We start from the raw sequence: 16,605 nt of genomic DNA, 5'->3' as shown, positions 1-16,605 counted from the left end.
TGGATTGCTCTTCCGGACAACATGGTAGGGCTGAAATGAAATACCTAGACAGACTTACCGAAGAGCTTGCTGGGAGTGTCCTCGCTGTCATTTGATTCCACAGGCACAAGCAGGGGCTCATTCAGCTCGCTGTCTGAAGTAGCAGCCTTGTCCTCACCTCTCAACTCCGCATTCATTTCACTCCGCGCTGACAGCGAGGGCTTACTGACTTGTCCAGCTATCATTGGATCCTAGGATGGGGGAAAAGAGTGAAGGGGAGGAAAAAAAAAGTGGCAGCTTTAGTGTGCGTGTCCTGTCTCCCTCTCCCTCTCTCCTCTCTCTCTCTCTCTTCCACACACACACTCTCCCTCTCTCCTCTCTCTCTTATCTCTGGCTGCTCCCGCTGTTATTGCCGGCTGCAGTGAAGTGAAGAGCTATTACAGATCCGAGGAGTTCTCCATTACTCCCCACCCTATTAAAGCTCCGCTAGCATGTGAGAGATTCAGGAAGCTTCGGAGGGAAGAAGGGGGAAAAAAAAAAACTTCTTTGAAAGCCACCTAACCAACACAGCTTTAATTGTGGGATGTGCTTTTTTGTACGAATGTTTTTACACCTTGTTCGGTCTTTAATGCAGTAAGAAAAAAGAAAGTGCTGGGTTTGTACTTCGGCAACACACTCAAAAGGAAGGAGCACCCTATGGAGGAACCAGGGGCTATTTTAAGAAGCACTCTCCCTGGGGGAGAAGCAATTAAACCCTATCCCCAGAGCAGAGAAAAGAGATAGGGAGAAAAGAGTCCTCAAAAGGCTTTCAATGGAATAAAAGAGATTTCTCATGTAAATTCCATCAGCACCCTTAGAAGTTGACTTGCTGTTCCCAGATTTGGGGCTGAAGCTGACCCCGAAGCCAACGAACATGTTAAACCAAACAATACACAGCAAAACAGATGAAAATTGGTTTAAAAAATGTTTTTAAGGAATTGGAAAAATACTTACAAACTGTGTTCAATAATCCCGAAACCCAGAGCATCGTACGCCCCGAGCATGAGAGAAAAAGAAAGCAAAAAAATCACCTCCAAAAAAGGCAAGCCTCCCCCCCTCTTCCCAATAATTTGAATCTGCTTTATCTTCAGCTCATTAGGAGGGCGTCTTGGGATCAGAAATATTTCCCAAGGAGAGCCGGCTCTTCCATTTACCAACTAAGATGCATGATACTGTTTGGGCACAAACGCCGGCTGCAGAAGGCAAAGGAAAGCAAAAGTGCCCTTTTTGCGTTATCTGGGAGCTATTTATTGCCAAGTTCATGCCTAAGTGGTTCCTGAGCAGGAAACAGGTGACCAGCAAAGGAGCAGGTGGGGCGGCAGGCTCTCTTGTCCCATCCTTACATTGGTCGCGGTATGCCTGTGGTTATTTTTTTTTAATGTATTCATGCCTGAAAAGTGAATTTGATATGACACATGATAATCTATGAAAATGTTAATCAATACAAATAGTTTAAGCTGTCATCAAATGCACTTCTTTGGTCAATACTCATACCACTGAAAACAATGTCACTGTCACCAAGGCTTAATGTGCACAGCACTTAATATTGGACTCTGTGCATCAATGCACTTCTTCTTCAAATACTGTAGGTAAACACATTTTCTCCCTATTTAAGGCTGAGGCACTCAGCACGCATTTAGCTGAGCCGAATCCTCCCTTTTGAATACCTTGATAGGTCCACTGGAGGGCAAAATTAATACTTAATTGAATCTCACAGTCATCAAAATAATCAATACTTTTTTATTATTTATTCTTTACAGTCTGTTGACTGTTTCAAACCTCTGAGGGAATGGTGGAAAGGATTCATGGCTTCGAAACACTGTCATTTAACAAGGTAATTTTCAGCGGGGCATTAGGGGTTGTGAAACATATAATAAAACAAAAATGGTGGCTTATAATAGGAAGAAAGAAAAGAATTATATTTCTGCCATCTAACAAAACAGGATAAATAAAAAAGCAAGTGCAGAGAGAGAGAGAGGGAGCGGGAAAGGAGGGGGATGAGGGAGAGAAAGACTGGCTTTTGAAGGGTTTTATCATATCAAGAGCAGAGCCGGGCTTTCATAATGCTGACATTTCTCATCCTGACAATCCTAAACAAGTGGAAAGGATGAGATCGTAGATATCATCTTTCATCACATTCCCCGGCTTAAGAACCAACATGACAGCTCCTCTCCCCTTTACACTGTTAATTACTAAATAAAATACTACTCTCTGTCAGCATCAGATGATTGCAGATAGCAACCACAAACATTTCTCCATTGTTTCCCCCCTCTGGATGGGTGATACCTACCTTGAACTCTTTAGAAAATAAATTAGGCTTGTCTCACCATATTGTAAATATTTGAAATATAATCAATGTCATCAATGTGGTCGATTCACGGTATTGTCAGCCTGAATTTGCTGGTGATAGATTAGCATTTCATTGACTGTGTTTGGTCACTGAGATGGGGAGGAAAGCAGGCGCAGGGGAAAGGAGACGCGAAATTCTCAAATTCTCCCCCAATTTCTTTCCTAGGCAGCTAAGAGAATGTGTTTGGATTCTTCTGAGTCAGTTCCTGGAGCAGGGTGGGGAGGGAAGGGAACATGGCTTTGCCTCCCGCTTTTGGTGAAGTGTACTCCTCACCCGAAGTAAAGAGCCCAGGTTTAAATTCTAGGACATTTTTACTTCACAAAAGGCTGAATACTCAGTCTGTCTAATCTAGAGGAAGGGTTGCGATCTGTGCCTTTGAGACACCCTATCTCTGAGGCCACATGGCTCATTTTGGCTTTCTTTTTTTTTTTTTTTTTAAGAAAGCGTTCATGGGAAACTTATGTTTAGAATGGCATTCAAACCCCAGAATCAACCAAACATGGTATCGGAGAATATCTGGGTAGTCTTCTCCAAAACAAAGAATATTTTCCTTTTGTTTTATCTGTGAATGGTCAAACTGAATCCTGAAGCACGCAGAGGAGCCGAAATGCAGCTGCTAAGTTCAAGTGCACTTAAATCTTGAAGGCGTTCATTCTGGCTGATGTGTGCAAAGCATGTGCTGGCGGATGGTATGTGTTCACTGACCATTAGCTCTTCTTCCTTAAATTACTTTTATGTACCTCATACATGGCTCGGTTCCCAACTAGTGCCTCTCGGGGACTCGAGCTTAGGAAATTCAGGAGTTTGTCAACCAGGTACTCATTTGATTTTTCATCTTACAAAACACTTTACGTTTTCCGTGATGCAGCTGTAGCCCACATCTATATGTGCATGACATGGTTAAACAGCAAACCCCCAGTGATGCAGAGAGCAGACAGCTTTTAATCACAGCTGCAGCCACTGGGGGGTCCATTTGAAAATGTGTCGCAAGCAGTAACCACTGAGTACAGTCATAAGTGATGCGGGAGTGCCTCTTTCAAGCAGCACTCGGCTCAGAAGTCATTCTTCCCCTGCCAAAAGGGATGGCAGTCCATAAAAATCCTTTCTGCCAGGGCGAAGAAAGGATTTTCCAACAGGCACCAACATAGGTGCTTGCGGGAATGCAAGAGAGTTGCAGTGGTACCATGCACAAGGACCCCGGCAGCAGCCTGCGGGAACGGAAATAGCTAGGAGACGCAAAAAATAGAAGCTGCGAAGACATCTTGCTTAAAAATCAGAAACTGTCATGACTGCAGGCGAAGAAGCTGGGACTTCTCTGCAATTCTTTTATCAGCCCTGATAGAGGAAAAATGACTGATTCAATATGGAGGAGTGGCGAGTAGGTGTAAGAACAGGACATGGCGGGTGTCAATAGAGGCCAATCCATGACGACACATGAGGCTCATCAGAGACCCAAGAGCCAGATGCTGAGAGAAGAAACAGGAGAAGTGGCTTCCATGAGCAAAATCTGAACAAGAAGTTTCGCCATGTCCTACAATGAAAGGACTGTGATCAACATCACACCCGCCCAGCGATGATTGAAATTCCAGCACTGTCAAAGAACAAAAATCGGTCCCATGTCTCAAAGGAAGAGAGACACTTCAGATGTATGTAATGTCACCCAAACTGTGCAAGGCATTAGTCCCCCTTTGAGGGACACAGGTCTGAGACTCAGCAAAGCCGAGTGACTTGTCCCAACACAGCTCGTGAGTGGTGACGCAGTATTTTGAACTTCAGTAGATTCATCTTTTAATGCTGCCCAGTAGGCACTGGATGAAAAACTAAGGCTCATAAATTTAGTAACTCATGAGGTGTCCCAGAACTTGAATTATGAACCCTGAAGGGCATTAAACCCTGGATAACTGATTCCCAGAGCATATTGTGTGTAGTGCCTTCCTCCCTGCAGACTCTAAGAACAAAACACTTCTCTGTCCAACACTGCTCGTGTGAAATCTATGGGATGATACAATGTAGTAGACAGGACATCAGATAGTGTCAAACATCCAGGCTTGCATTCAGGTTCATGGCCTACAGAAACTTAGCAAATCATTTGACTACCAATACCCTCAATTCTTTCATCTGGAAAATGAAAAGGTTGGAGTAAAACAGCATTTCCCAAAGTGTATTCCCCAGGACATTTGTCCCCCAAAATATTCTACTTAAAAGAGTTTTGCAATCATACCCGCATGGAAAATGCAACAGACGAGTCTTCCAGGAAAGAAACCGATTCAGCTCTGCTTAACCCTGGCATTTCCCCAAATCATCTGAACGCGGAAGGACCTCTCCTTGTAATCTCTGTTGCATTGTCCACTGGATCCGGTGCCTCTTGAAACTCATTTTAGAGTTTCTCCTAAATTTACATTCACAGTACTGCTAACGTAAACTAGAGCTCTAACTATCAGTGATGCTGCAAAAATTACCCAGAAGCCTTCAGCAAGTACACATCTGCCCGGTGCTTCCCACACTTTAATAACTTTTACCTACAGCTCATTTCTATGTGGTCACATACAACTTAGCATATACTAAATGTCTATATTCTCACTGTATACTAATTCCTGATGTCTTTTAATATAATTTTAAAGTACAGATGTCCCTGTGCAGCTCAGGTCATGATTTGAGGTCATGAGATTGAGCCCCACGTCCAGCTCTGTACCCAGCATGGGGTCTGCTTGGGATTTCCCTTCTCCCTTTGCCCCTCCCCCGCTTGCACGCGTGCTCTCTCTCTGTTTCTCAAAATAAAAACAATTTTTTAATAAAAAAAATATATCCCTGTGTATTTCCGTTGTAATCCCCCCTTTATCTGAAGAGCAGATATAGGACACTGTATGAAGGAAGAGGATTCAGTTTGGGCTTTCACTCAGCTGTCAACAATCACCCCCAATAAACAAAGAGATAATTCAGCTAAAGGCCTGCAGTAATTTAGCCAACAGAGTTTTTGTAAGCAGAATCATTCTCATTTGACAGTCAGAGAAACTTAAGATAGAGAGATGATTAACTCAGCAAAGCATCCGTGTCCAGTGGCACCCACGTGATGGAAATAGCCACCCCCGTCTAAACTGAGCTTGAACAGGGTCCAGCATATTTTTATGTACATACAAACCAACTATGAAACAGGCAATCAGAAGATTTTGAGGGAAATGTAAATAAGACAGGCAGGTTTCACAAATCTGAGGAAACAATTCATTTGTTTGCAAAGTGCCAAAGTATGGCAAAGTGATGCTCAACGGATCTATTTCTAGAATTCAATAGAAAAATTATATCCATTATAAAGAAAAAAAAATGTATCAGGCCTTCCCCCACCCCCTTAGAAGACCACATTTCAATTTAGGAAAAAGGTCGATGCATTTACCTACAGCTCACTTAAGATGCAAAGACAGCACCATATTTTGTATTTAATTTCTCCCGCTGAGAAGAGGTAAAATCAAAATCACAGATAATTAAGAGGATAAAACTAGATTTTCATGGGTTTTGGGAAAGAAAACTTCAAGTGTGAATTTTGTTACCTTGATTATGAAGTAAAACAGTCTTTATCTTTCTTTTACCAATTACCAAATATTATTAAGTCAGTTGGTTCTCATTAAAATAGTTAACGTACTGAAGAATTGTTCCTCGAAAGTTACAAGGCATTTCTATTTTTTTTAACCATGCAATATTTCCTCTTTTTAATAATAATTTGTAAAGACATTCTATTTTACTTTTAGAAATAAGACCATTGTGGGGTGCCTGGGTGGCTCAGTGGGTTAAAGCCTCTGCCTTCAGCTCAGGTCATGATCCTGGGGTCCTGGGATTGAGCCCCGCATCAGGCTCTCTGTTCAGCGGGGAGCCTGCTTCCCCATCTCTCTCTGCCTGCCTCTCTGCCTACTTGTGATCTCTGTCTGTCAAAGAAATAAATAAAATCTTTAAAAAAAAAGAAAAGAAAGAAGATCATTGTTTATTTTTATATTTTTTCTACTGTTGTAAGTATATATATTTATTGTTGAAAATTCTGAAAATTAGTAACGATCGAAACACTAAAAATACCGTAAATTCACCCACCGCCATGTCTTTCATTTTAAATGCCACTTTCTAAACTGCGAACAAAAATTGTTTTGAAGAAAGCAGAAAAACCCACATTTTTAACAAATACTCAATAGATAGAAATTTACATTATAATGAATTTAATTACAAAGCTTACACAAACACACTCTTGTTCATCTCACAATAGATTTTCACAGTGAAATGTTGATACCAACCTGGGTTTCTGTTCTCGGCCCAAGGTTCCCAACTGTTATCTATCTCCCCCACCTCTCCACCTCCCAGTGTGGCTGGGATATTATTGGACCCCATCCCAAAAGAAACGAGCTGAGTATTCTGTGCAAATCAAGCAGGCATTCAAACTTCAAAAGAAAGGCTGGGTTTGAGGGTAAATCACTAAGGAGGATTCCCAAGAACTCATGGATGTTCTCTGGTTTTGCATCAAGCACCTGCATGACCACGAGTGAGTCACTATGTCTGCATCTTGGTTTCCATACCAACGGAGCTTTCTATTCTCAAGGGGGACCCTGCGAGACTTGAGTGAGGTGATGCACAGATAATGCACATGAGTATGGTTAGAAAGATAGATGCATTGCACAGAAACACCACCTTCCATCACACCACCTCCCGCATTGAGGCATCCAACGGACCATGGGTCCAGTTGGACCAGAAGTCTACGCCACGGTGGATGCTGTGGTGTGCCTCCCAGAACCCCCTTCACCACCAGCATACTCATTTCCCAGCTGCCACGAGTGCTGGCCGAGATGGCTCACAGCTGAGTCCTCCCTCAGGACTTGCCTTTGCCCAAAGGCAGCTGCCTCTCCAAGGTCATGTCCCTTCTTCAGGAGGCAGCCTCCATTTTGTTGTGTGGCCTGCAAAGCTGAAAATATTTACTCTCTGTCTCCTGACAGGAAAGGTTTTCTGACTCCTGAGCTCCACCCTAGCTTCAGTCAGTTGCCTCAACCAACATTCCTGCTCTGGGAGCTACCAGTTCCTCAGAAAGGCCCTACCTCAGGCTTGGATACCATCCAAATTCAGTTACCTCCATTCACCCTCCACCATTCCCTCACCCTGCATTTTGCTGATTTGTATAATTGATATCAATTTTCATGAGATTAGGATCTCATTGACCAGCCTTACTGGAAGCTAGAAATGGGTTTTCTTTTAGTTAGTCACATTCAAGATATATGCCCGAACTAAAATATCCCTCCCTTGAGTGGAATCAGAGGATATTAAGAACCTAGCAAGTCCTGTTGCCTCAGTGTTTTGGGCTAGAAGCCTAAACTGTCCCACATCCAGTCTATGGTTCGGAGAGTTCTAGCTGCCTGATGCTGTGAGAGAAACAGACCTTGCTTCTGAAATCTTGCCTTATCTGCCTTAAGAGAACTTCCATCCATGCTGTGCTAGGTTCACCTGAAATGACAGATGGTTATAATGTCTTCAAGCTTTCAGAGAGGTTGAACGAACAATTTGGGGATTATCTGCTAATAAAAGTGTGCTCTATGTATGGCAATATCTGGCCTCCGAGCTTATTTTCATTCTAAGCAGGTGGCAAGGCTTTGGGGACATAGCAAGCCCTCATCCACCTGTAACCACGACCGACTACCATTATCCACCAGAAAGAACCCAACAGCTGTGTGTAAGAAGTGTACTCTAGGCCATTTGCAACACAACCCGCCCTACTAGATATCGATCCCCAATTAGAGGAATGTTGTCTTAGGGGTGGGCAGGTCATTACAGAGTGAAATGGGGTCCCCTCTTCAGAAGACGGTCTCGGCAAATTAGACTCTTTGCTGCCCCACCAATCCCCAACACTGTCTCAGGTTAGTTTAGTTAAGGTAGATGGCCACAATCATGTTGAAAGGAAAAATAAGACTGCAAAATATCTGATTTGCCTGGATGTCAGAAGATGGTATTTAATTCAAATGTACATATGGGCACAGTCGAAGCATCTCTTGTCTTCTTGTGGAACCTCAAATAAGCAACCTCCTCCTCCCCTATTAATCACCACCCAGGGGCTCTATTTTTCTCCTAGTGCCACCTCCTTTTCACTATGCTTATACTTCTGTTGATTAGTGTTAACCATCAACACATTTATGAGAACTCCAATTAAAGATGACAGAATTAGACATGGAACTACATCTAAACAGAAACAAGCAAATAAACAAAACAGCTCATCAGTACCAACCTCTAAGTTGGAATAACAACGTAACAATCAGTCAAATGGGAGTCTGTGAGTTCTGGACTTCTAGAGTGCACTCTAGACACAAATCTAGATCGTCAATTTGAACCCATAGCTCTGAGTTCTTTTGGCCCCAAGAGGTTAAAATGACGGTGTGGTTGATGCTTCATGTATACTTACTTATCTGGGAAAAAAGGGAGACATTGCTATTGATAACTTAATAACACCATCAATTCCATTTCTGCTGCTTTGCGAAAAAGCATCAATAAAAGTTCAGTTCAGGCTCATCGAGATCTGGTCTTTTGGTAATGGTGTTACATAGCGGTATTGACATCGCATATGCACACCCCCTATTCACACATTCTTCATAATCTGATGGCTTCAAATAGGTATCAGGATTGAATCAGAATACAAGTCAAATTAAAGCAAACTGGCATTTAGTGGTTTGAATGTACAAAGAGAGAACAACCAATCTCTGTCCTAAAAATGCTTTCTTTCTGGAGGTACTCACTACATATACTCTCAGACATTTGCAATCTTCTGCAGAAGTGGATGATGCGGTAAGTTCACAGAATGGAAAGACCTTGCCTCTAGTTTCAGAGTTTGCAAACTGAGTACTGAACTGAGAAGCCCTAAGGTTTTAGGGAGGGGCCTCCAGGACCTCCAAGGGAGAAAAGGGAGGACCAAAGCATCCACTCCAAGCCTTTAACCACCATATTGGCTCCTCTCATCCATTTTGGGTGGAGTTTCCAATATACTTGGAGAAAGAGTCTCATAGTTCTGCCCATCTTAACCTATTTGTGATGCATCACAGATGCAGTAAAATCGTGACAGTTTTCCATTGGTTAATCACTTCCTTTTCCAGAATACTTAAGCCTTTGCCTCAAGCTGAGATGTTTGAGTTTTTTGTAGGTAAATAAGTCTCAGAGTTCTGAATATTGTGTCTGATACAAAATAGGCTCTTAATAAATGTGTTTGGATTGATTGATAGGTTGATTGATGACTGATTAATGACTGTGAGGAAGGCAGACAGGAAGGAAGGAAAGTGTATGTGGTACACATATGTGCACACACATACACACTGACTTGTATCCGGCTTCCAAAAGTGTGAGTTTGGTCTTGTGCACTGTGTTACTTTATCACAGGACAAAACGGAAGAATTTAATATGGACACTGAAAAGGAATAAGAAAGGTTCCTCCCCCCACACCCCCCTGGGACTGAGGTTGAACAGGAGAAAAGCTACCACTGGCAGGGGAGATAAGATTTCCCAAGCAGCGCACCAATGCTGGAGCTTGGGGTGGCCCCAGATGAGTCCAACACCCACCCCCAATCCAAGCCTGGGCCTCCTAGCTCTGTCATGTCCTTTGTTCACCTCACAAGAATCCCCAACTCACCAAGGGGAGTCTAACACTGTTCCTACACAATTGGCTCTCATGTCATTCAGGGGCAAGTGTCGCCAAACCCTCTGAGCATATTAGAAAGAGGATTTTATTACAAATGCTCTAACTCCATCATTTTTCTCAGAGGCAAATACTCACTTAAATGAATAATACATTAAATATGGGGATCCTTCTCATTCTGTTCTTCCAGCACAAATGGGAAAGGACACACAGTTGGGGCGAAAAACTTTTGATTCAAAAAATAGCCCAGTTCCCTATAGTTTCAAATTTCCATAAATAAATAGAAAAATCCATTCTGCCCCCTGCTGACAGACTAACATTCCTAAAAAATCCAGCTCTGAAACCTGACAGTCTCACAGTACCTTCGGAGTTGGGTCAAAATTCCTGTTTAGCACCCCAGACCCTCCACACTCAGCCAGGGTACAGCTTTCCCCTGGTGGTGGCATGTGGGTAGGCACTGCTTGGCCAAAGAATGCATCAGCCACATCTTTCTAAGCATTGTAAACATACTGGGACGGTTTTCCCGCAGGTGATGATACAATGTCAGCTGACCACCTGGTCTACCCCGCACAGACGCCCTCGCTCTGGCCCACCCCGGGCAGCGGTGGTCAGCTTCACCGGGACCTTGCAAGTCCCCAGGCCAGCACTGGCCACTGGGGCCGAGAGCCTGTGCTAGCGCCAAGGCCACTTCCTACTCACCGAGGAACCTGGGGCAAGGGTCGTAACACATCTTTCTGCACAGTTTCCCTGGAAGGAAAGGGGAATAATAATACATGCCTCTCAAGATAGGTTTGCATCTAAATAAATAATCCACAGAAAGTGCTTACAGTTGACCCCGTTGCATAGTTATAATCAGAGATGTATATACTGTTCTCTGTCTAGCAACTGTCCTGACAAAGAATGAGCGTGTGTGCATTTTATTACGGAGAAACTCCTTCGTCTTCAGCACATTTTCAAAGGGATTCAGGATCCATCTGCCAATCTCCCCCACCTCCCTCCCAAATCGGGAGGGAACCAGAGCTGACAAGTAGGGGCCTGCCCCTACGTACGTCCTCCCTTTCCAAATTTTAGGGCAGTGCTTGGCACATACTAAGTCCCCGCTAAATATTCATTGATTTTATTTAAGAAAACAAAAATAAGGATCAATACCTATAAATGATGGAAGAAAGGTCAAAACACAGATTTCTGAAAACTAAATTACTCTGACATCTTTTGAGAAGGAATTTATAAATCTTAAGCCCTTGTTATTTTAGGAAAGAAGTATCGGTCCGCCGGCTGTAAATCTTATAGAACTGGATCCTTGAATTAAAATAGTCCCTTGGCTTATAATTTTTCAGGGTTCAAGTTTCCTGTATCCGTGGTCTCTAAAGAAACCCTTCTATTTCTGTTCAAAGGGCCATTGCCTAACTGATTTCGCTAATTCGTGTTTTGCTTTTCTTTCCTCTCAGACTGCAGCAGCCATTGCCTGGACACGAATAATGTGGGTTGTGATGTTCGCTACTACCTCCCGTCCTTTGGAGCAATGCGGACGCTCTCTCGGCCAACACCAGCTCCTCGGGAGTTTTCCTCCCATTTTCCGCCCTGGGTCTGCACAGGGCTCCGCCTAGCCCAGCTGCTCCCTTTCCCTCCCTCTCCTGTAATCCACTTGCCTTTAATATTCCGAGGGTGACCCTTGACTGTCCTTTGAATGCCGCTCCAATTCAAAAGGCTTCTGAGCTTTTAAAAGGAGCAGAGATAACATAATTCCAAGGAGCTGGGGGTGGGGAGGGAGGGAGACTGTGATTGGAAAGATTAGCTATATGTTCCCCTTCCTGAGGATTTGGGCTCTCACAAATATGTGAACTGGGAGGTTGGTTTTTAGGGGTTCTCCCCACACCATCAGCTATCTTATTAACCACTATTAAAAATATTTTGTTTCCAACCCAAACTATAAAAAGAGACTTAGCTAAATATTTCTTTGAATCTCGGGTCTTCGAAATCGAGGGCAACTTTAAAATAAGGCTGGCTTTTATTAATATTTATTTATGTCCTCTTTAGTTTGCAGGATTGGGGCGATGGTTCTGAATCAGGGTCTCCTAAGACAAGACGTATGCAGCTCGAGAAATATTTTATTGACAATTCATCACGTGCGAAGTGTTGTGCTGGGGACTGTGGGGAATGAAAGGATCAAGAAACATTTGCTACCATCAAAAATTCCGCCTTCTAGTAGACACCAGTAAAGGAAAGAGAGTAACGGTATTAGCGTCTTCTATGAGCCTAGTATACTTGCTTTCACAGACATAAAGTTTTCTTGGCGTCCTTATCCTCCCGTTCTGTAAGACACCAATGTATACCCAGCACGTGGAGCACGCGTGCGCACATGCGCACACAACATCCTTTCTTTGAAGCACTGTTTTACGGATGCTAATGAATAAACATGCTATTCCGCCCGGCGATCTTCGACTGGCCTTTTCCGGACCTCATTCTTTATTTTAGGGAGCTAACTGGGAACTGATGACTTCCACAATAAAAATAAGGTATCAATACAGCCAATGGCAGGATCACTGACAATGAGGACCTGCCCCTATGGTATAGATGAGCATCTGAGTTACTACTGTGTGTCACCGAATATTTTTAAAGAATCTCTTCCCTAATATCCTCAAGTACCTAGAGTATTAAGAATAGGTAACATGTTGGGGCGCCTGGGTGGCTCAGTGGGTTAAGCCTCTGCCTTCAGCTGGGGTCATGATCCCAGCGTCCTGGGATCAAGCCCCCGCATCGGGCTGCAGGGAGCCTGCTTCCTCCTCTCTCTCTGCCTGCCTCTCTGCCTACTTGTGATCTCTCTCTCTCTGTCAAATAAATAAATAAAATCTTAAAAAAAAAAAAGAATAGATAACATGTTGTCAGAAGAAAACAGATCCATTTTTAACAAATCAGTAAGGCACACTCACTATATATATATATATACATGTATATACACACACATATATAATATACGTACATATACATATACGTGTATATACATATACATAATATGTAGATGTTATGTATATAATATATATACTATAGATGGGCTACGGTCTTTATAAACAATTGGCTCTTTTCAGTGGCTTTGGAAGCCTTTTTTCCCTATTCTAAACCCATTGCCATGAATTTGCTCAGACAAATCCTCAATAGATTGAAAATAAACAATTTCAACTCAGTGCTGGCTGACTTATCCCAAATCTGATGGGTAAGTGGGTCTACTCCACTGACATCCGTGTACCAGGGCCCCAAGAGGGCTCCCTCATCCATGGCTGGAATGTAGCGTCATTACACAGTCCTTTCTCCTTCTGCTCCACTGACCTTCTGTATTCTTCCTCTACATGCCCATGCCTTTGGCCTAAAAAGTTTTCTGTCTCCTGCACAAAACAAATGAGACATGGATTGTTGCCAGGTTCCCTTACTTCTTACCTAACTCCAGCTATGGGACCCATGTCTCTAATTCCCTGCTGGGCAGCCCTGTAGGATCTGGGGTCCGTCTCTAAGGCTGGCCCCTGGCTTTCAGATCTTTCGGGGTCTGCTTGTGGGAGCTCATTTCCTTGGTATGTCAAGCAAACCTGCAGAGGACTCCCTTAAAAAGAAATCAGCAAGAAATCATCTTATTGGTTAAAAACAAGCAGAAAAGTAAATTCAAATGAGCACTGAAATAATCTGGGAAACCAATTTCGAGTTTTTTCAATACAAATATAGAGTCAATTACGATCAGTTTTTAATAATCGAATACGTTTGTTTTTGATCCGGTGGAAAATGGTTTGCTTTGTTGTTGTGTGAGAATTATGGGAGATTTTTTTCCCTCCCCATTTAACTTTGATATGGGGGAGTGTTTTTAAATGCTAGTTATTCATTTATTTGACAAATATGTATTGAGGGAATATTGCCTGCCATTCACTCTTCAAGGTACTGGGCACAAAACACGGAACGAGATGGATCACATGCAGGTCCTCGCACACTGAAATGAGCTTGGGAGATGGACAAACTCCGTTGAGGTGGTACCACTGTGCTGGGGAGTGGGAAGTGTTATAAGCGGAGATAAAACAGGGTCAAGTGTGCAGAGGAATGTGGGTGTGTAACTCACATAAGAGGAGAGAGGTCACACAGATAAGGGAGTGAGGGGAGGCTCTGGAACATCATAAGGGGATAGTGAGAAAACGGCCCTGGTCTGGGAGTCTGCTTGGTGGTCTCCAGAGATCAGGAGGTCAAGGTGGCTGAGGGCAGGTGGGTGGGCGTGGTTGGAGGTGAGGCCAGAGAAGCGAGTGCCGGAGAAGTAGCCAAGGGCAAGATCAGGTGGGGTCTTCTGGGCTACTGTGGGAACCTGGGATTTAATTCCCAACATGAGGAGAAACCACTTGGGAATGGGAAAACATTCCTAGCATGTGAGGAAACCAAGATGTGACAGGATCTGGTTCACCTTTCAAAAGGTTGCTTTGTGGGGGAGACAGGAAGGAAGCATAGAGGGATAGACCTTGTCGTTTGGGTACTAGGTTAAAAACCAAAAACAATTTAACAACTTCACTGAGCTATAATTGATATTTTTTTATAATTGATATTTTTAAAGCTGTACATATTCAATGTATGCAATTTGTGAGTTTGAACATATGCATACCCAATATGCGTACCTGTGTGAACTCAACCCCACAATATAGGTAATAAACCCATCCATCACCCCCCAAAGTTTCTTTGTGGCCCCTTTTCCAGACCAAGTTTTCGTTAAAAATAAAGGATTGCGATAAACCATAAGTGACTCTTAATCTCACAAAAAACTGAGAGTTGCTGGGGGGAGGGTGGTTGGGAGAAGGGGGGTGGGGTTATGGACATTGGGGAGGGTATGTGCTATGGTGAGTGCTGTGAAGTGTGTAAACCTGACGATTCACAGAGCTGTACCCCTGGGGATAAAAATATATTATATGTTTAAAAAAATTAAAAAATTTAATAATAAAATAAAGGATTGCGGAAGGCACGCACTCAAATCTTACAAAAACCCAAATTTAAGCCACATTTTTTTTCTCACTACCTTATCACACAGCCTTTCTGTCAACTTAATTTCTTTTGAAAAATTTATCGAATGAACTGTCTCTCGGCTTTAGCTGCTTTGGTAGAACCTGTACTAGCTGTCTCTTGCTCACCTGCGAGGCCTGACGGGATTGTTACCGAAGTGCCCCTGGGCAGGGGCGGGCAGGCGCAGCCAGAAGTGGCCAGGTGAGAAGGCGGGAGTCCCCAACATCACTGAGTCGGTCCTTGTGAACGGTCGACTAGATAGACCCCAATGCAGTTTTAGAAAAGTGTCTTTAACCTCTCTGAGTAGTTCTTTCATCTAAAATAATATCTGTCACTTCCCAATGGGGCTTAAGGATGACACATGGAAAAAGACCATCACCTACAGGAGTCTCCCAGCATTAAGGCCCCTCCCAAGCCTGGGAACAGTTTTGGAAGCAAGTTCTCATGGTCACTTGGGTTCTCTGATCTCCACAGGATAAAAAGCACCCTTTTTGCTTTTAGCTTGCACGGACTTCAGTTTGGAAATTTCTGCTCCTCAAGTCCTCTTCCTAAGGCAGCTTTGGGTTCTGTGGTGGCACTTGGAAGAAGCTAGTGCCTTTCTAGCCTCCTTTCCAGTCTATGCCATCTCTCTGTTGCCATCCACAGATGGGATGGGCCGTGTCCCTGAGCTTCTGTGTGACTCAGGGCAAGGGCTTGGTCCTACTCTCTGCAACCCCCAACTGTGAGTGTCACATCCTGGGGATCAGACCCAGCTGGGGAGGGTCGCAGGGTTGGGTTTCTGGACCCTTCCTCACACCTGCCAATCAGTATTGCAGAGGGAGGGGCTCAGGAATCTACACTTTTAACACGTTCCTCAGGAAACTCTTCAGAACATTTACATGCGAGAACTCCCAACATTATGGCATATCCTAAGGACCCAGATGGAAAGTGGAAAGCATCACCAAGTGTCCCCAACTTTTCAGAAGGAAGCATGCCATAGCACTACCCAGATTCATAACTTTGACATTGGAGAAACCCTCTATAAATGCCTCTTATTCTGTCCTCTGAGTCATACAATTTGAGGTCTTGAACTGTTTATTTCATATTCTTGTTATTTCAGATTTTATCTTTTATCCTTTGAAAATTGTCGTTCATTTTGACAGTTATATTTTGAGCTCCATTTTTTTCATTCATTTCTACCTTGACTTTTAGTTTATAATTATGTAATGCATTGTAGGAGTTTTTGAAAATTATCTCTATATATTATATATATATGCATAATATGTGTATATGTACACACATATATAGTATGTCTGTATACAATTTTTGTCATCTTTGTTCATGCTTTTAAATCCACATCGCATATACAAGTTAGTGTCCTGCTTTTGTAATTCCCTTTTTCCTTCAAGAAATATTTATTGAAGACCTAACTTGCACTACCAGCTGACAAATAGTGAGCCAGCTGGACACTACATTCGCCTTCACAAATATTATTATATAGAAACCATGTTCTCAAAATTCAACATTATCCAAAATTGTGATCTCAAATAGCTAAATAGTTTTTACTGATGGATGTGCCATGATTTATTTAATTATTTTCTAACTG

The 16,605-nt window shown here is 43.0% G+C and overlaps 1 protein-coding gene across 1 annotated transcript in view; it reads right to left on the bottom strand.

Annotated features, from left to right (window-relative positions):
• LOC111157058 (POU class 6 homeobox 2) overlaps positions 1 to 224 on the bottom strand; it is a 364,879-nt gene extending 364,655 nt beyond the window's left edge. Inside the window, exon 1 of the mRNA XM_022518270.1 lies at positions 59 to 224. Coding sequence (XP_022373978.1) covers positions 59 to 224 — 166 coding nt within the window. The remainder of the gene's footprint in view (positions 1 to 58) is intronic.
• Between the last annotated feature and the right edge of the window lie 16,381 nt (positions 225 to 16,605).

Source organism: Enhydra lutris, unplaced genomic scaffold (genome assembly GCF_002288905.1).
Source record: "Enhydra lutris kenyoni isolate GAN:26980312 unplaced genomic scaffold, ASM228890v2 scaffoldscaffold51, whole genome shotgun sequence".
In the NCBI taxonomy this organism is placed as follows: domain Eukaryota; kingdom Metazoa; phylum Chordata; class Mammalia; order Carnivora; family Mustelidae; genus Enhydra; species Enhydra lutris.
The sequence above is the reverse complement of the archived record's forward strand: the minus strand, read 5'-3'. Positions and strand labels throughout refer to the sequence as shown.